The 21,310-nt window shown below is 40.9% G+C and overlaps 1 protein-coding gene across 1 annotated transcript in view; it reads right to left on the bottom strand.

Moving 5' to 3' along the window:
• Nucleotides 1-21,310, bottom strand: part of SPOCK3 (SPARC (osteonectin), cwcv and kazal like domains proteoglycan 3) — a 414,135-nt gene that overhangs the window by 153,669 nt on the left and 239,156 nt on the right. Inside the window, exon 5 of the mRNA XM_074993065.1 lies at nt 5,097-5,223. Coding sequence (XP_074849166.1) covers nt 5,097-5,223 — 127 coding nt within the window. The remainder of the gene's footprint in view (nt 1-5,096; nt 5,224-21,310) is intronic.

Genomic DNA, 21,310 nt, shown 5'->3' with positions numbered 1-21,310 from the left:
ATCAGTACTGAGACAATTTTGGATGGCTATATTGTATTGTTGGATCTCTAGGTTTAGTTATCACATTTCTAATTTGTCCTTTCAGGGTTAATCAAACACTCAGCACCAAGCAAGGCCTAAAATTGCAGTATAATCCACTGGGTACACAAACGGTTGGCTGGCAGACAAGGAGGTTCACACATTAGTTTGGGATTGAGGATATTGATGTAATCACAATCAAGGTAATATTAGTCAAGAAGAGCTATAAATAGGGAAGATCTCAGTTTCTGTGATGGAATTAATCTGTTTCCTGAAAGGATATCACAGTTACATGATCTCATGGATGGCAGTTTCCATACCTACTAAATTGAACGAGGATGGTATTAATAAAAGCTGTGCCATAGCATTAAAGCTTGATATTTGTCCATAGCTCATTTACTGCTGTAGCTGCTCCAATGCTGTTTCATAAACAAAGTCAGAGTGCCAGGATGCAAAGAATTATTCTAATTAAGAATATTGTGACCAGGGTGTGCTCAGTCAGGAATATGTCAATTTATTTCTATTTACTGTTAACAAATAAACAGATCATATATTTAAACTTTCTGATAGCTAACCCCTTTGTAAGGTATCAGTTTGGAATAATATGAATCAAATAATTCTGCAGGTTCTGGAGACTGAATACATACACAGTAGACCCCCAAGTGCCACGCCACCCTGGCTGTCTGCCCCAGCCAGCTCCCCGAGCTGGGAGAACCGGTTGGGCAGAGAGCTGCTGCATTGCAGCTTCTCCCAGCTGGGAGAGTTCGGTGGGCAGAGAGCTGCTGTGGCGTGGGCAGACAGATGCAGTGGCGCAGTTTCTCCTGGAGAAACTGCATTGCAACAACTCTCCACCTGCCAGGCTCCCCCAGCTGTGGAGTCCAGAGAGCAGACAACTGCTGAGGTGGGGCTTCTCCCCTGCTTCTCCCATCTGGAGGGATGAAGTGCTTCTGATGTGCATTTTACTCACACTAATGCAAGTTAAATGCAAATTGAAATTGCACATACTGGGGGATTACTGTACAGATTTAATTTACAATATTTTCTGAATTAGAAAGGAAATGCCAAACATGTTTCTGAAAATATCACTTGAAACTGATTCAGTAGATGAGAAATTAATCAATTTCAAATTTTATCATAGGACACACCATAAAGATTAAACAGCTCTACTACTATATTTCTAAGGACTTCCTCAAGCTTTTTTCCTACTCCCAACATTAAGGCATGTGGAGGGCTTTATAACATAACTAAACCCAATTCTAAGATATATATTGGCATGTGATAAAAATAGCATTGGTCTTACAACAGAAATCAAAAACTTTGGGAAATGAAGTTAAACATGCAGAAAGTTAGATCCATGTAAATTTAATAATACAACTGATTGAGATTTTCACATCATCAGGAACAACATAGTACACGTTCACAACTATTCTATATTAATTTACTGACACAACATTTCTGATGAACACAGCTCATAATATCAGATGGTTGAATAAATCATACACACACAACTGCTGATTATCTATTTGTAAAGTAGCTACAGTCCATTCCTATCAGGCATTCTGTAAAACTTTTCAATTTCCTTTCCCTTTGATCTCTCCAGTCAGCCCAAACCAGTTAGGACCCCATATATTTTTGAAAAATAGTACATTATTCTCAAATTCATCTCCTAATTTTAAGGGACCAAGTTTGTTTGCCTATAACCATGATGTTATCATAGGAATGTCTCAGAATAAAAATGTTTATGGCTCAATGTTCTATGAATAGAGTCCTTTCATCTCTAAGAGTAAATGAAGACATAGCATCAACCAGATACACTTTTCACAGATAGAATTTTTTTTCCTATATAGGTGAAAAAGACTTGAGAGCCTTGTGGATACTGTCACGAGCCACAAAGCTGATTTGCAGCTTAGTGCCCTGGCTATATTGGAATGAAACCAAAAAAGCTAGCAGCGAGCTTTGAAAATAAAATCATTTGTTTCTGTAGCACTTCTTAAAAAAATACTGAAATTATTGTTATTCTGTAACTGTTAGTTTTACATTCTGTAACAGCTGAAACAAATGTTTAGTACTATATTACTATGTATGAATGAAATCCAAGGCACTACATACACATTCAAGATAAGTGCTTAACATATAGGTAAAAAAATCTGTTTTATAATTCTTTTAAAGAAAGTTGTAATACTTCATAAACAATCCCTTATATTTTGGCAAGGCAAGTGTCTATATATCAAATTGATTGGAGAGTAACTGGTCTACTTTCTTTACCCAAGCTGAGAGAAATGCAGAAGGTAAAACATGGCCAACAATGAAAAGTAACCTTTGTATAACCAAAAATTTTTAATTAAAACAAGAACAGATTGCTTATGCAGGTAAGAAAACTACAGTGTCCCTTTAAATTGATTGTTTTCCTGTATAGCCACTGATGCTGATTCTCATTAGTCAACGTTTCACTATATTTTTCTTCTTTTAATATTTCCTTCATTATGTAAAAAGCATTTGACTTTCCTACCTTTTCTTTACATTGACTGCATATTAATAATTACAGGCCAGATACTCCTGCTGCATAGCATATTAGCTTGATTCTGTTCTCCCAATTAAATCACTGCTTGATAACTGACAAAATCAGGCTCTATATATTCTTTGTTTTGAAGATAATCTTTTAATCTTTTTTTCCACTGTGGCTCATCTACCAGTTATGACCTCACCTAAGTTTTCAGAAAGTGAAAGTAAGTTTTAAGGTTTTTAACAATTATGCAGTTCAAACAGCAAACATGACATGGATTTAATCAGAGCATGGAATGGTAATCCCATAGCACTGTCCACTGGGAAATTATACCAATGAACTCTGCAGTTCTAGAACACCAATATCTTCTATTAACTTGTGTTCAGAACATATATTTGCAGCAATTATTGGCAACTATACTCCCAATAAAAAAAAGTAACTATATTGTAGAACAATACCAAGATCTCACTGAAGTTTAACAAAAATCAAAATATTTTTTGCCTGAAGTAAATGAATCAAAATATTCACCTTTTATGTCAATTTCAAGAGTGATTGCTCCACCTGGATTGGACCTTTATTGTGGTACACAAGCATCAGAAATTAGAGAATGGTGAAAGCACATCATCTTTCAAAACATGTAAGAGTATTTGTAAACAGCTATGGATCTCCTGGGCTATGTTTACACTCGGGAGTTTTTTCAAAAAACTGTGGGTCTTTTGTAAAAACCAGTGAAGCATCTACACAAAATGCGTTCTTCCAATATTAAATCAGAAGAACATAACACTTTCTCCAGCAGCCCTCTTCTTCCCCCGGATGAGGAAGACTGCCTTTTTCTGACAGTTTCTCTGGGGAAAACAATATGTAAATGCTCCAGAGCCACCCTCCCCACCTTTTTTTCCCCCAAAAGAGCAGTCCTCCATTGTACCGGATTTTTTGATCTGTGGTGTTTCGTGGCATTTTATTTTGAAAGAGCAGATCGATTTTTTGATCCGCTTTTCTAATGTGTGGTCACAATCTTTTGGAAGCAGTTTTTTCAGAAGAGATCTTCCAGAAGAACTTCTTTTGAAGGACCGCTGTTGTGTACCTCTGCTCTTTTTTTTTTTTTTTTTTAAAACACATTTTGCTGACAAAGGACTAGAGTTTTGCTCAGAGTCCTGTATAAGGAGTGGCACACATTTAGGTCACCTAAGTAAAAGTTCTGGGAGTAACTATGAAAAACAATCTCTCTCCTCTTATTAGCAATTTGCTGACAGGAGCAGACAGAATGGTCTCTGCGGGGGTGGGAAGGAACGGTTCAATCTTTCCTCCCAAAAATCTCAGAAGAATATATGTCCAGCATCAGACTGTTTTGTTATGCTCTGCAGTACAGGCTTCCGTGTTGTCACCACTTTTTTTCAGTTTATGAGCTGTCAGGATAGTCAGTGAAAAGGTACTGTGCTCTCAAAGCTGGATGAGGAAATATAAACTCGAGTTTTATCAGCATACTGAAGCGCTTTCAATATGGTAATTACACTCAAATGTGTGTCCTCATCCAGCTTCACAAATAGTCAAGGGTCTTACTCTGTGTGTGTGAGATACTTGGAGACATTGACAGTAAGGTTGTTGTGAGAACATCCTTGTAAGACTAAGGTTGTTTGTGGTGCACTGCAGGAAGCAATTAGAGGAGCTGGTTAAATTTATACTAGGCAACAGCGAGAAAGAGTATGCCTAACATTTTCAATAGCATTTGTAACTTGAGGACCTGGCAAAATTTCTAGCTGCCTTTTCCCATACATGCCTAATCTATTGGTTGCAAACTTTACTTCTGGATGCAAACATGGCTATTATAATCCACCCCATTGTGACTTGAAAATTAGACTACTGTTAACATGCCATACCTTAAACCCATTAGGAAACTACATACAAGGGAGACTGAAGCAGCTTGCTTATTAGTAGTAGTATCTCACAGGAAGCATGACACCTTTGCCCAAGAATTTTCAATGGGTGTCTTCTGGTGGCTCATGGGTAGAGTTAAAGTGATGGTCTTTCTTCCTAACAGCCTTAGACATACCTATGGATGAATTTTCTCTCCTCATCCACAGCTGCCACATTCACACTTAGCAGAAGAGCTTGGGCTACAGTTCCTTGATTTAAGAGAGTGAACTCCTAGCAAGGTGTTCTACCTCGCCTTTGCCATTTACCCTCTACAGGTCTGAAACAGCTTGAATTTTTATTCTTCAGGGTATGCTGCACAATTAATTTTTGACCTGGCATTTGTGAAGGCTTAGCTAGGAGGAGAGGGACAAGAAGTAGGATTTCGTCTGGAATCTGAGGCAGGGGAATACAGTACCATTTTATTTATTCATTTCTTGCCAACTATTTGTTTTATGCTGGGTGAAATTTGTTGGGGTTCTATTTCTAGTGTCACAGTGTGTTGGATTTTTTTTTTCCCCAAATGGGTGACAGCCCAGGACAGGGCTTTATGCTGTTTAAAGTGAAGTAACTCCCTTTTTATTCAACCTAAGAATACCGGAAAGGTTTTGGAAATCTTAACTGCCTTCAGCAACAAATGAATGATTCTTTATTTTATTCTTACCTGAGAAGAATATGTGTGACCATCTGATCCACAAACAGGATGGGTATAAACTCCTGGACACTCCTTGCAGTTTGATGGAATGAGACCACCTCTCCATTGCTTATGGCCTAAACCAGCCTCTTTCATACTGTAAGTATATTAAAAAGCATGTCACCTCATAAGCAACAGTATTTGTAAAAAGATACATTCACACTATAATTATCAATTACTGTACATCAGATTTCAGTAGGTGTGAACATATTTCTTATATTGTCTCTCTCACATTTATGCACCACTCACCACTGAAATCTGAACACCTCTATCAACTCTTTATAAGCAAGCAAAATGTAAGTGAGAAATAAGATATATTAACATGTGCATTGTTTTAGTGACAAAAACAAATCTAGTTTGAATGGAGCCGGCATTAATACTTGTGTTTAAAGAGCTGCAAAAATAAGATGTTAGAATAAAAAAAATGCCTAAAACAGAAAGCATAACGGACATTCAGAATACTATTTACTTTGTTTCCTTTTGTCTTTTTGTTATTAACCTCCTCTGTAATACAAATTCTCCAACTTTTACTCAAAAAAATTTCAAATGTGAAGATGAGGTACAACAAATCTTGGTAATTCATTGTAGTAAAGAGCAACCAAGATGGTTCTGCTCATCACAGGCGGTTCATGAATCAAAGTTGGAGATTTATTTGGCAAAGATGATTCAGAGAAACTAAACTGCAAAAAGAAAATCCATTTTTATTGGCATCCTTCAATTTACTAAGAAAAGTGTGTGCAGTGACACACCCATGTATCCGATGCTGAACTACTCACAGTCAAAACACAATGGCCCCAATTCTCATTTATGTTATGGCTCCTCAAAACCACTTTGGCAGTAAAAACGGGATTTGAAAGTGGGTAAAATATAATTTATGTGCAAAACTGTGTGCATAAATATTGCACACGTAAATTATGAACTTGAATGTAGGTCTTAATGTGAAGGAAATCACACCGTTTTCACATAAAAATTATTAATTACTACTGCCAAAGTCAATGAGAGCATAAATTATCTGGAGAATAAATGTTTTGTGCAAGTTATACTCACCCAGGAGATTGGTTAGAGCTAGACATACAAACAAGGTGCAAATTTGCAACTATTACAAAGCTTGAGCTTTTTTGAATCTCAGTATCTATTCTCATATAAATTGTATAATTCTCCTTTAATATCTGAACATTTGTCCCATAGTTTTGCAGAACAGTGAGACTAAATAAAAAAAGTAAAGAAAAAATACCTAAACCAATATTATCCACCAAAATTATAAAAAAAAAAAAATTAAATTCTACCAAACCTAAATATCAATCCAGAGTCCTAATTTTAGCACACAACAGATGAAGAAGCATTTTAAAGAAAAATTTCACATACACAAATATAAAAGCTTGATTACGCTTATTCCTAATAAGCAGCATAATATTTATTACAAAAAAGAAGTTACAATATTTTTACTCCTGGCTATAGGAACATATTGTGAACATTTACTAGAGTGCAGAAACAACAAAATCAGTTTACAATATATGAATATTAATTACTCAGTCTGCCATATCTTTATTTCTTTTATTATTATTATAATAGAATTAGAACGGAAAAAAATCCAGAATCACTATGATGTGCACATGCTGAAGCGTGTAACTTGCATAACTGTACTGCTGTAATTCTTGCAGGCCTCATTCTATTTGATTTTCCCACCCTTACTTGTCATGTAAAAGACAAATAGTAAGGTGTCCTTCTAGGTCTTCTGTGAAGCAGCCAATATGCTCATCGCTATAATCCAATAAAAATAGCATACAATGCACAAACCCCCTCCTCTCTTCCAGGTATACTCTTCGCTGGAAATAAGAAAAGTAACATGAAGTATAAATGTGTAAACATCATGGGCTGCATTTCCAGTTTAATTTTACCTGAAACATTTATGATTACATCACTTTGCATACACAAAATCATGTGTGTTCATGTAGACTGAGGACAGCGAGGCACATAATTAGCTAATCAGCCCAATTATTTAATCATGCAAATACCTCTTTGCATATATCAATGTAGTTTTCTATATGCACGAATATCTTACCCACAAATACCATGGACACAGCTAAAATGGCTCAAACTGTGCATCTGTTCTAAGCAATCCTTAAAGATTCTAACAAGCCTTAAGACACACACACACACGACAAAAACAAACACCAGGCTGCACAAAGAAGACAGCATATTTGAGTAGCAATAAATCTATATTTAAGAGTCATTGATTCACATATCAGCAGAAGGAGATTTTTCAGAGTACATTTATCTGAAGTAAATGGGACTGCTTCATTGTTGGTATGTGGATTTTAAACGTGATTCAACGGACTTGTACAATTTCCGCATCATCAAGATGACAGTAATAACGTTAATAGTCATCCAAGGCACTGCTTTTTAAAGGTTTTCTGATTGTGTGCCAGCATGGGGCTTTGAAGGGACTTCTAACTGGACAGTATCATTAACATAATTGGACGACAGACTAGTATAGCACTCATCAGACTGTTTTCCCTGGAGCAGATTTGGATTTTCTTTGGAGTGTTCTTTGTGTCCGGTACTTCCTTGAAGCTTCAAGAAAGAATGCAATATCAATGCCACTATATTGCTGAGATATTTCTTTTAAGTGACAAAATCAAGCAAACAAGTTCTGTTTCAAACTTTCTGCTGTACTATGTTGGCTTGCCACATTACTTAGGGTAAATTAACAAAGCTTAAGAAAACACTGTGGCAAAGAATAATCAAACCCAAAAGAAACAAACAAAGCAATGCTAGTTTTGGAAATGATCACTTAAGATGGATAATCACAGACATCAACTCACATTACATTTTAGCAGTGCTTTTTTTTTGTTAAAAAATAAAGTGAGGAGCAGATGCTCAGATGAATCCCAACTCCTACACCCCAGCCAATCCCAAGCTTGGGCTGAAGAGGTCCCAGTACTCAGTACTGGCAAGTATCAGCAACAAAAAAAGCACTTTCACATTTTAATTTTGCATAGCACAGAAAAAGATAATCAGAACATGGAGCATGTGGGATTGTACAAGTGTGCTTTGCGGCTTTTTAATAACTTCGAACAACAAGCACTCAACAGTTCAATTTTGAAATATTATACCTAAGCCATCACTTTCATCAAACATTCTCAACATACATAGCTGGTTTCCCGAAGTTATTTGTGTGTGTTTAAAAGGGAGAATATTATTTTCTTATCTGAACTAAAGATGGGAAAATGAGGATACATATGGGGAGAAAATGTTCTTTAAGATGGCAAGTATATAAAATCCTATTGTCTGTTTCTGCTAATATGCTGCATTAACAACATATTAACATTTAGGGAAATTTCCCTTCAGGCATCAGCTTTACCAAGCTCATGGAGTTTTACCCATTTACTACACGAGCAAATAATCTGTAGCATTTACAGAGGAAAGCCCAGAACATTTCACAATGAATCTTTCAACAACTGGTAAACTTCAAACACCACTATGAGCTTTTTCCTCCTTTCCAGAGTGAATCTTCTCAACCTCACAGGGATGTGCAGAAAGCCCCAAATACAGGTAAAACAGCTGTTCTTTTGTTTTGTGGTGGTTCTGACAAAGGAAGAAGCTGCAAAGAGAGACTCTGATGTACCTAGGTTGTCATGGCACCTATGTGTTCGGGAAAAAAAGATGGCAGAAGGGGTGCGGAAACCAAAAGGTCTGACTAATGAGCCATGAAATCCATGTAACCAGCACATTGAGCCATGATAATACATTGAAGTACAAGCCGTAGTAGAGCCATTCATATACCACCCACACTGCCTGCAGACTAGGACAATAATTCAACCTCCACAGCCCCTGCACTGGAATCTTGTCCACAGCGTGTTTAGCTCTCTGTAAATAACCAGAGATTTAGTTTGAATGTATATATAATAGACCAAATCCAGCCAAAACTTCATATTGTAACCATGCATTTTTTGCTTTTGTTTTACTTAGTGTCAGTCATATCTGAGTTGAGTTCTATGGTCTTAATGTGTTGTCACATTTTGTCATGCTGATGTTAGCTATTGCAACAGGTATTTTTTTGTAGATGTAGAAACATTAGGAACGCACAGTCATCCTGCTTACAAAATCTGATGGATGTGTTGAGACTCAACCTGTGGAAAGAAGCCATCAGAAAACAAGAAGTTGGCAAAAGTAACTCAAATGGAATTTTGCTCTTGTCCAAAGGTACTGAACATGAACTTATCATGGACGCACTTTTCCGACAAAAGTACAAAGTTCAATACATTTTGGAGACCTCCACATTCCAAGCACTGGCATCTTGACTATGTCATAATTTGTGCCAAGATCATAGCAGCATACTTCTGACAAGTGCTGATGATCACAGCCTCACTCAATCCACAACAAAAATTAAGATTGCTCTCAAATAGAGGCTGCAAAAGAAGCAAGGCAGGCGCAAGCCAAAGGTTCAAGATCTGAAGGACCCTCTTTAAGCATGACTACTTCCAAGCAGACTTAGAAGAAAAGCTCTGTTAGAGTTTCCAGAAGAAACGGCCATCTGAAAGCAGTAATCACCAATGGCGGTGAGGAAATCATAGAATACAAAACCAGAAAACATTAGAACTGCTTTGATGAGAATGATGTTGAAATTGAGGAACTCGTCAATGAGAAAAAAATGGCATTTCAAGCTTTACAGAATGACAAACCGTAGTACAAACAGAGTACCACACCAAGGTGAGGTCAGAAGTCCAGTGTAACAACAGGAAACTCAAGAACAAATAAATGGTTGACCGAGAAAGTGCAAAAACTCTAACATCTCATGGACATCCACAACACGTGGTTTCTTTTAGTGCCATTAAGGCTGTCTAAGGACCAGCTTGTCATGGCATGAATTCCCTCAGCTCTAAGGATGGATCCACACTTCTGAAGGACAATGAAGCCATCAATTTTTGCTGGAAAAACCATTATGAAGATCTTAACCACAACTCCCATGATTGCAGGTGAAGTCTGGAAAAAGGAGGAGATACACAGTGAAATGGAGGGATGCTCTGACTCGTATCCTCTTTAAGAAAGTCTATCATCCAAGTCAGATATTGATGCAGAAATCCAATATCATGTGCACTATACTAGTGCAGCTTTTCTTCATTTACAGCACAGAATTTTTGAATATCATGCCATTCGAACAGATGCCAAGCCTCTTGTTTATCAAGCTGTTTTTCTGCCAACATTGTTTTATGGGTCTGAAACCTGGACAACCTACAGGTATCACTTGAAAGTCCTTGAGAGGCATCACCAATACTGCCTCTGCAAGATGTTGAAGATCAAATGCGAAGACAAACACACCCATATTAGCATATCTGGAAGAGGCAAACAGCACAAGTATTGAGGCAGTGTTCATCTGTCAAGAACTTTGCTGAACTGGTCATGTTGTCTGGATGCCAGATCACTGGCTCCCCAAATAGGTTCTGAAAGAAGGGTACTGTAACACAGGAGCCCAATGGAAGTATTGTAAGAATTTGCTGAAGGATAACTTAATGTGCAATATGAACATTGACACTTGGGAGGCACTCCCCAGGATTGCTCGAAATGGAGAAATAATATACGATGGCCCTCTGCATTTTGAACTTGCCCACCAACAAGCTGAGGAGGAAAAGAGGCACAGGAGGAAGGAGAGACAGGCTTTCAGTCATGGTCAACAGCATCCTGCAGTACCTGAAAACATCATATCTCATTGTAATAGAATTTGTTTCTAAGGCCTAGACTTATCAGCCACCTGAGGATCCACAGCTCCCATGGAAGATGATCATACTTGGGAACAAGTGATCACCATCACTCACATCACAACCTGAACTTCCAGGATATAGCTACAAGTACTAGAGTGGCACTGCTGTAGCTCTGCAGCTGAACTGTATCTGTATAGACACTATTACAGTAATGGAAGGTGATTTTTCAACATTATCATTAACCCACCCTCCCAAATAGGTAACAGGTAAGGTGATGGAAGAATTATTTGGTCAACCTTTCAGAAACTACACCGGAGCTTAGCCTGACCTGTGTCAGGCATACAAGGTACAGAATTTTTCTGAGCCCTGAGTGATGCAGATAGATTGAACTCTAAGTTGTAGGTGCAGGCCAGTCTCTAGATGGGGTGGGGGAAGTAGGGGATGAGATATAAGCAAGCTGTTCAAAAACTATCTTGGCCTGCCATTTTCACTTTTCTTAAAGCTCTTTCAGGTTATTTTTGTTGTTTTTACTGCAGATCTGTATTGCTCTATGGAAGACACTGAATTAGAATTCTGTTAAAATAGAAGCATCTTAGGCCTAGTCTGCATCTAAAATTTTGGCCAGACTAGCTATGTCACTTCGGGCTGTGAACTACTGCACATTGTGGGTGCTGTATTCAGGCTGACCTAACTCCTACTGGTGTCATGGATGGGGAACTGGACATCATGCCTAGTGGAAATGGCTGGAGGGGCTGCCAACTTTCACACACTGTAAATAAGTGCTTGACTTTCACAATAAACCAAAAATTAAGATAATCCAATTTCAAAACAAGGCTAAAAAGGCCAAAACCTAAAAGAACCTCAATATTGTGATTACATCACCCCAGCATGCAACTTGAATTATCACACTGTGATGGGCCTGCTGTGCACCTTCGTCCTCCTCGCTCCTGCTTGCCGGGAGCCAATCAAAAAAGGTACAAGTCACAACAGGTCTCAAGTCAAAAGCCAGGAAAATGAAAGAGAAGAGTCTGTCATAGCAGTCAGCTAGGGGCTCACCTATTTGTACAACTTCCTGTCACCTATACTCTAGGCTTAAGTGTGCCTGGACCAATAAGGAACACCAAGAAGCTGCCAATCAGGCCCTATTGTGTGGTACCATTGTGTGGTATTCAGGCCCACAAAACCCATAGCCCACTTGTCACTGCTTTGTCTGGACTGAGAGGGAGCAGACATCCCAGGTTCTTACCCCTATGATTCCTCAGAGATAGCCATTGGCATAGCATAGCAGTTGCCACATTAAGTGCATCAATTTGCCTCTTCATTAATTTCCAGAACATTTTTTAAAACAGCAATTTCTTTTGCACTAATGCTGTAGGTACACTATACTTGGTACAGTGCTGCAAGAGTTCTTCTTAATCTCTGCAGTAAATTCACCCACTTGAGACACCACAGCTATGACAATCGAAGATTCCCTTCCCACTTTCAAAAATGGTTGTCTTAGTTATAGGCCAACTGACTGAGAAAAGTGCAGTTTAATGGCCAACAACACTAAGGTTTAACGGTATATCCTGGACGATGCAGACATTAAGCAAGCTTTTGTCTCATGCCAAAGGCAAGATTTCGCTTTCAGAGGATGGACAGATAATTCACATCTGTATGCCCTAGTTGGGCAGGCTGAACAATTCACTTTGGGTTCTGTAGCTCTTTCATTCTCATTCTGCTCCCCCATCCCCTCCGGAAACTGGAGCCTAACAACATCTTGGCGGTGGTGAAACCCAGTAAGCTATTCAGCAGGTCCTGCTGTCCTAGCCCTTTGAAATTTAAAGGCAGTTTTGCTTTCCTTGCAATGTACACCCAGACTGCATCATATGCTTGTAAATTCTGTGATTCACAAGATCCTTTGCCATCCCTCCTTTGCTTGGGAAATAATAACACCTTAGAAATTATTTGTCACTCTTTTCTACCACATAATATGCATGGTTTTACAAAAGAAAAGATGGATCAATTTAAGTGGGCCATTAGTAAACACTTTTTTTCTTGCATAGAGTAGCACTGAGAGAGACTATTTCGAGCCAGTGTAAAAAAACAAAACAAAACAAAAACTAGAACAACTGCAAGTTTAACCAAACTACAAAGACATTAAACTAATAGATAATTAATAAGACGAATTCTTCATTCCATGGCACTCTGGTTCACAGGTACAAACCATGGTTATACGAAGTAGAATCTCAGATTTACAAATACCTTCAGGAACGATGTTCATATCTCTGAAACTTTCGTAATTCTCAGCAAAATGTTGCAGTTGTTGTTTCAGGAGTTTACAAGGGAAAATTGCTTTAATTCAACTCAAACTTTCTTTGCAGAAGAAAAATGCTGCTTTCCTCCCTTTTTTAGTAGTTGCTGTTTAACAGAGTACTGTATTGTATTTGCCTTTTTAAAAAAAAAAAAAGAAAAAAAAGAAGAAGAGGTGGGGGCCTCTGCGGCTGCCTGATTGTGTACTTCCAATTCCAAATGAGCTGTGCAGTTGCCTGGTCAGTTCACACGGCTGGTGATCTGAACTGAGATTTTACAGCACCTGCAGCTAGATTGTCCCTTCACAAAAGTATGGCATCCAGAGGTGGATGTGTTGATTTCCGTGGTTAAAAACAAAGGGATTCATTCCCACACTTGTTGACTCCCTGGGAATCATTGAACAGAGACATTTTCTGCACAGTCGATGCTGGCTCCTTGCTGTTGATCCCTAGCAGCTTGAATACAGCAGTTGTGGGATCATGAACTCCCAACTGGACTAGCAACTCACGGAGAAAAGCCCATGACAGCAAGCTCTTTTCTGAATGTTTTCTGTATGAAAAATGAGCACCTCCACACATCACTTTCCTACCCATTCTACTCCCTTCCATAGATCTTGGCCCAGAGAGAACTTGACAGAGTTTGCAAGGGAAGGGAGAAAACTGTGGCTCAAGGACAGTTGAGTGTCTCTCCTGTGTGGAAGAGAGATCTATATAAGAAAGAGCCCTTCATGTCCTGATACACAGGTATGCAATCTGGCTCAAACACTTCTCAGGGAGGAAACTAGGACTCCTTATGTTTCATGGAGAACAATCCCAGCTTCGACTGGCGGGTTGAATAGATGGCCTATAATTTTCATCTGTAATTTCTCTAAAAAATGGCTTTTCCAGGATATTGCCTTCCAACATACTTTGTATTATTAGGCAGCTCACTTTTTCATCACCCTTCATAAACGATTGAAGAAGAGGGCTGTCGCTAGGACATAAATCATGCTTAAATCATTGAAAAATATCATCAGTCCAAAAGGATAGCAATAAATAAAACATTCTTCATAGGTAGTAGTAAGAGATGCATATGACACATTTACTAAAATTTTCAGTTATGATGACACTGTCTTACACAGAGTTTACAGCACACTTCTATTTGCTGAATTTAATGTTCTTTCAAAATGTTGCAATGCACAAACAGGAACATTGATACCATTCACAAACTGTACACTACTGTAAATCACATGAGGTTGAGCACAGTGTGAGTCATTTCTAGACCACAGTAACTTACCATCCTACCATGATCACATACTAAGAGTGGACAATTTAAACACTCATACAGCATATTTAATCTATCACACAGCATTTGCTGGTAATTCCTAAGCAGCTTGCCTTTCTCTGAAGATATTTATGTAAAAAATCAAAACAAAAATAAAACAATGAGGTGAATAGAGGCAGCATGATAAAAATAAACAGGTCAAGATTCATTACTGGATTTCATATCTTCATATCATGCAACAGGATATGCAAGACAGTACATCTTCGCACCAAAAATTCCACATTTCCTGAGGCATTACAGTCTAGCTATGGTATTTATAAGGTGCCAAATCACTGGTCCATCTGAAGCCATACTGGGTACATCTTGTTATCTTTTATGACATATTCACTGATACCTCAGCATGCCTAAGACTGAGTTACCTCTGAACCCTGTTTAAGCTTCATGAATAATCCCTGAGAATCTGATGAGGCTAAATGGTATTCAGAGTTCTGAAGGAATTTAAATATGAAATTGCAGACTTTTGTGGCATGTAACTGACCACTTATATCAGTTTACCAGCTGACTGGAAAACCAAAAGTGTAACACCAATTTTCCAAAAAAGGTTCTATAAGCAATCCTGCTAATTAAAAGACCAGTTGCCTAATTTCAGTACCAGGCAAGTTGTTTGAAACTATAATAAAAAACAAAATAAACCACATACATGAACACCATGGCTGTGTCTACACATGCCCACTAATAAGGCGCTGACATGAATATGTAGTGCCTCATTAGCATAATGGTGGCCACACATGATTCAAAAGTGCCACTTTCGGAATGCATGCTGCCCATGTAGATGGGAGGCTTTTTGAAGGGACCTCCCAGATTTCGAAAGCCCTTTCTTCCTATTTGGTTTTAGGAAGTATCTTAAATATCATATGCTGTTCAGGTTGCCCACTCTGTGAAAAGAGGCAGCAGAAAAGGAAAATGTACAGAGAAGGCCAACAAAATTATTTGGGGTATAGGACAGCTTCCACATAGAGAGAGATTAAGAACAGTCTGGAACTGTTCAGTTTAGAAAGAAAATGACAAAGGCCATGTCAACACTACTGAGCTCTCTCATGCAGCCACTCTGCACTGACAGGAGAGCTCTCATGTAGACATAATTAACCTAAGCTCAATAAGCTCTACCACTGACACAGCACTGTGCATATGAGTGCTTATGCCACCAAACGTATGTCACTCAGGAATGAAGGGTGGGGTTCTCATCCCTCAGTGAGGTAGGTGGTAGTAGGGTATTGTAGACAGTCAGAGGACATGTTAGAGGTCTATAAAATTATGAACGGCAGGGACTAAATGAATCAGGTACTGTTATTTACCCTGTCACACAGCACATCTAAGAAGTGCCAGTGAAATTAATAGGCAGCACACTTAAATCAAACACAAGGAAGTACTTCTCACAACGCACAGTCAACCTGTGATGCTGGCTGCTATGGAGTGTTATGATGCCGGAAGAATATCATGTTCAAAAGAGAAATTAGATAACGTTCACAGACAATAGGTCCCTCAATGGCCAAGACATTCAGAGATACAACACAGCACTCAGGATGTCCCTAAGTCTCTGACTGTCACAAGTGGATACTGGATGATGGGGCTGGATCACTTCACAGATCTAGCAGTGGCCACCGTTTAAAGACAGGAGACTAGGCTAGATGCACTATTGGTCTGATATAGTAATGTCACTGCCTAGCCAGGAGTACTCTCATTGCCAGTGGTTTCAGATAGCTGTGACTCCTGATTCTCCCTCAGCCAACAATAGCTCCTGCTTTAGCCCGTGTCAGTTTCCACGTAACTGGCCCCTGCTGCTGCCTCCATATGCTCCCGGCTCAGACAGTTACTGTCATATTACTTGTTTGATAAATATCGAGGCAATTAAGCAGCAAGCAATATTTGCTTGTAGATATACAGATTTTCTTTATTTCTCAAGCTCCACATGTCATCACATGTCATTTTCACTGGGAATATCTGGTCATAATAAAATATCAAGTAGTAGTAGTAGGCATCCTTCAATCCCGAGGGATCATGGGTTTGCGCCCCAGTTGGACTGATTTGAGCAGCGTCTTCTCGCCTGTGCAATCCAATGCAGGAGTGGCAGTCCTTTCTGCACTGTGAGCAGCAGTAAGCAGATGTCGCCCTGCTCTCACAGGCACGGATCTTCCTGAGGGCTCTCCTGTCTTCCGCTTCCTTCACAAAGGTAGTTTCATACATAGCAAGAGCTTCCTTCACTCCCTGTTTCCAGGCTTGCCTGTCTGAGGCGAGTGAATGCCAGGTGTTCAGACTGATAGAGAGAGCGCTGAGGTCACGCTTGCACGTGTCCTTGTAGCGCAATTTAGGTCACACTTTCGGCCTCTTTCCAGACCCCAGTTCACCAAAAGAGGAGGTCCTTCGGTATTCGGCCATCCGTAACGCGTGACACATGGCCCAGCCAGCGCATATGCCACTTTTTGAGAAGGGTGAACATGGAGGCGGTGCCTGCCTTCTCAGGCACTGCACTGTTGGGGAGTGTGTCGTGCCATGAGATACCGAGTATGCACCTAAGGCAGCGCATGTGGAATGTGTTGAGCCGCTGCTCTTGTTTTGAGCGCAAAGTCCATGTTTCACTGGTGTACAGCAGTGTGCTCAAAACACAGGCTGTGTAGACCTGCACCTTGGTGTGTACAGTGAGCTTATTGTTAGCCCATACTCTCTTCATCAGCCTGGAGAACGTTGTGGCAGCTTTTCCAACGCGCTCGTTGATCTCGCTATCAAGTGACAAGTTGTCCAAGATCGTCGAGCCTAGGTACACGAACTCATGGATGACTTCCAGTTCGTAGTCTAGCACATTGATAGATGGCTCATTACCCACCTTTTGGCCCATCACCTGGGTCTTCTTTAAGCTGATTGTGAGGCCAAATTCCATACATGCATCTGCAAAGCGAGTTGAGTGTGAGCAGAAATAGCTGCATTGTCAGCAAAAAGGAACTCCCTTAGACTCTTCCTAAGCACGCTGGTCTTCGCTCTAAGCCTCGACAGTTTGAAGAGGTTGCCATCCGTTCTCGTGCGGAGAGAGATGCCCTCTGTAGCAGTTCCGAAGGCATATTTGAACAAAACTGCAAAGAAGATGCCAAACAGTATTGGAGCCAGCACACACCCCTGCTTCACTCCGCTGAGAATCTCAAAGGATTCAGATGCAGATCCGTCATATACGATGGTCACCTTGATGCCTTCATGGAAGGCCCTAATAATGCTGAGCAGAGTTGGCGGACAGCCGATCTTAGCCAGAATTGTGAACAGACCTTTTCTGCTGATGAGGTCAAATGCCTTGGTCAGGTTGATGAAGGCAATATACAGAGGTTTGTTCTGCCCCCTGCACTTTTCTTGTAGTTGCCTAACAGAGAAAACCATGTCTAGGGTGGACTGTTCAGCTCTGAACCCACACTGAGACTCAGGGTAGACTCTCTCTGCAAGAACATTGAGCCTCTTCAGAGCAACACATGCAAATAGCTTCCCCACGGTACTGAGAAGGGAGATACTGCAATAGTTGTTACAATCACTTTTGTCACCCTTGTTCTTGTAGACAGTTAATGTTAGCATCCCTCATATCTTGCGGTACGCTGCCTTCTCTCCAGCATTGACAGAGTATTCCATGCAGCTCTGAAACTAGGGTACTGTTGGCGCATTTGAGGATTTCTGAGGGAATACCGTCTTTCCTTGGGGCTTTTCCAGAAGAGAGTGCTTTTATCGTGTCGCTGAGTTCCTCCAAGGTGGGCAGAGGCTCGATGGCATTCAGGGCTCTCTCTGTAACTATGGTCTCTCTGGCGTACAACTGTGAGTAGTGTTCCACCCAGCATTCCATCTGCTTGGTTCTGTCCTTCAAGACCTCGCCTGTGGCCGACTTAAGTGAGGCAGTCTTTCTTTGTGATGGACCAATGGCCTGCTTGATCCCATCGTACGTTCCTCGCATGTTACCAGCATCCGCAGCCTGCTGCATCTTGGAGCAGAGTTGGAGCCAGTAATCGTTGACACACCACCGAGCAACCTGCTGCACTTGACTCTGAGCAGACCGGAGCGCCTGCAGGTTCACCTCACGAGGAGAGGACCTGTATGCAGCCAGTGCCTCTCTTCTTCTCAATCAGGGGCATCAGTACTTCAGTATGGGCTTCAAATCAATCAGCAGACTTGACTGTCTTCTTCCCAAAGGTAGATATCGCAGTATTATAGATAGCGTCCCGTAGTTGTTCCCATCTCTTGCTGATATCAGTGTCGTCCAGGCGGGGCAAGGCCTCTTCAAGTGCTTGGACAAACTCGCATACTTCTGAACGGTCACGAGTCTTGCCAGTGTTAATGTGCAGCCTCCCTTTCTTTTTGGAGTGAAAGAATCTTCGTGGCTGGATATGCACCTTACTACACACGAGCAAACGGTCAGTGTCACAGTCTGCGCTGTGGTAGCTATGTGTCACCCTGACATTACCTAAACGGCTGCATTTGGTGAGGACGAGGTCAAGCTGGTGCCAATGTTTCAATCTTGGGTGTTGCCACAAAACTTTGTGCTGGGGTTTGACATTGAGGAAGGTATTGGTTACGCAGAAGTCATGTTGGGAGCAGAGTTCAAGGAGGTGCTGTCCATTTTCATTCATCTTCTCTGTTCCAAACTGTCCGAGACAGGATGGCCAGCCATGGTGGTCACTGTCAACTCTGTCGTTGAAGTCGCCAAGGATGAATAGTGGCTCATGGGAAGGTACCTCACTGATGGCAATGCTAAGTTCATCATAGAACTTGTCCTTAAGTTCCTGGGCAGAAGTTAAAGTAGGCGCATAGACGCTGAAGATGTTGACCATGCCCACTGGTGTTTGAAGCTGGATTTTCAGCACTCTCTCAGTACCCACATTTGGTGGTATGACTGAGCCAACTAGGCTGTTTCTGATTGCAAAGCCAACACTGTGTTCCCTGGTCTCTTCTGGAGGCTTCCCATGCCAGAAAAAGGAAAAGTCCTTCTCCCTGAGACATCCAGAGGATGATAGCCTTGTTTCCTGGAGGGCCACAATGTCCATCCGCAGTCTCCTCAGCTCGTTGTTAATAATTGCTGTCTTCCGGGGGTTACTAATGCTCTGTAGGTCTTCTGTAAGGCCTGGAGTCATGGTCCTTACATTCCATGTGCCCAACCTGAAGGCTGGATTATTTTGTTGCTTGTTTGTTTTGGCTGGTGTAAGGTCAACGATCCACCTGTTGGTGATTCCCTAAGCCCCACACACCCAGTGGAGCAAGTGGACCGTGGCGAGGCAGCACCTACTTGGCTGGGGGCTGCCCAGCTTGAGGCAGGTGGTAGCTGCCCAATGAGATCCGAAGACCCCTCCCACCATCCGAAGCAACCCCTGGCACCTCACTCTACGCCAATTGAGTGCAGGGGCTTAATACAGGTAACTGCTGCTTCCCGTGTTGTGTCACCACTCAGAAAGCGATGCTGGAGTGTCCTCTCCAGGGCGCAGGCCTGGGCAAGTAAGTTTGAAGAAACAGCTGATGCCCAGCAGCAGGTTTCCCCTCTCCACGCCACTGATGTAATCCAAGGGAAAGACAGAAGCCAGTACAGCTTGGCACCAATGTTGTTGCAGGGGCTGCCAGAGTGAGATTGAGCACAACCTCAAACTGCCTTAGGGGCTCCATCTCTGGATTTTTCCTTGGGGTTTACTCCCGAAGCCTTTCCCATGACTAGGTATCACCGCAAGGCAGTGGAAGTTTAAATCAGAGTTTCCTTTTCCTAGGTGGGTGGCCTTCCCAGGCTGACGAGCCCCATCTGCCTGAAGCAAGTGGTTTTAAGGCACCAGTCACCCGCCTTCGCCCCTTCTCCTGTTAGTGCAAGCAGTTTTGTCGGGCTTAGAAACTAAGCCACATGTGAAGGCCAGGAGCTGGACTTCGGTTGTCAGAGGCTATTGGAGACGCACGCCATGGGAACATTTTATAGATAGTGGAAGCTTATCCCCACTACCACCCGGCTATGACAACCCTTGAAACCAAAATATCAAGGCATGTCTGAATAAGACATTTTGGCTTGCTATTAAGTACAAAGTACACAGTTATTGTTTCTGGGTAAAGTCCTGAGCTTACTGAAATTAGTAACAAAACTCAAATTGACTTAAGTGGGGCTAGGATTTCACCCTGTAAATTTAGTCGTCACATAGCACAACTTAAGTGACAGAATAATGCATTTCTTCACCTATAATGGGATGTTTTATTAACAATTTGCTAGCATTTTTTAAAATAAACTGTTAGAATTGTTTAGCAGAGTTATTTAGAGTCCTTGAGCCACATGATATCACAAATATATCAGTGGACACTTGGCTTCCTTAGAATTTAAGCTTTCCTTTTATTAAAAAAATGAACTTTTTACAGTACCTTACAAGATATGACTTCCATATAACATTAATGAGCACAACAAAAATTGGGTTTTTGTTGACAAAACTTGCCAATCATCTACACAGTTAAAGCGCTCTGTCAAGAGTTTGTTGACAAAAAACTTAGCTGTTCCCTAGGCAGTGTTATACATCTCCCTGATCCAGGAATAATGCCTCTGTCAACAGTGTTTTGTTGACAGAGTGCCCATGTAGACACTTCCGTCAACAAAGGGGGCTTCCAGTTCCCTGGGCAGCACTGTTTGCACAGCTTCCAGTCAGCCACTCTGTCAGGAGAGGGCAGAGCAGTCTGGCTGCTCTCTGTCAACAGAGCAACTTGCTCTTTCGATCTGCTTTTGTGTATAGACACTATCTGTCCCCAGTGGTACTGCCGAAGTTTCTCTGTTGACAGTGACTTCTGTCAACAGAGGCTGCCTGTGTAGACGTGACCCCAATTAATATGTTTATTTAAAGTTAGAGGTGGTAAAGAACAGTTCAGTCTACAGTTGAAAACCACAACCACTTG

The sequence above is a fragment of the Carettochelys insculpta genome, chromosome 4 (assembly GCF_033958435.1).
Source record: "Carettochelys insculpta isolate YL-2023 chromosome 4, ASM3395843v1, whole genome shotgun sequence".
In the NCBI taxonomy this organism is placed as follows: Eukaryota; Metazoa; Chordata; order Testudines; family Carettochelyidae; genus Carettochelys; species Carettochelys insculpta.
The sequence above is the reverse complement of the archived record's forward strand: the minus strand, read 5'-3'. Positions and strand labels throughout refer to the sequence as shown.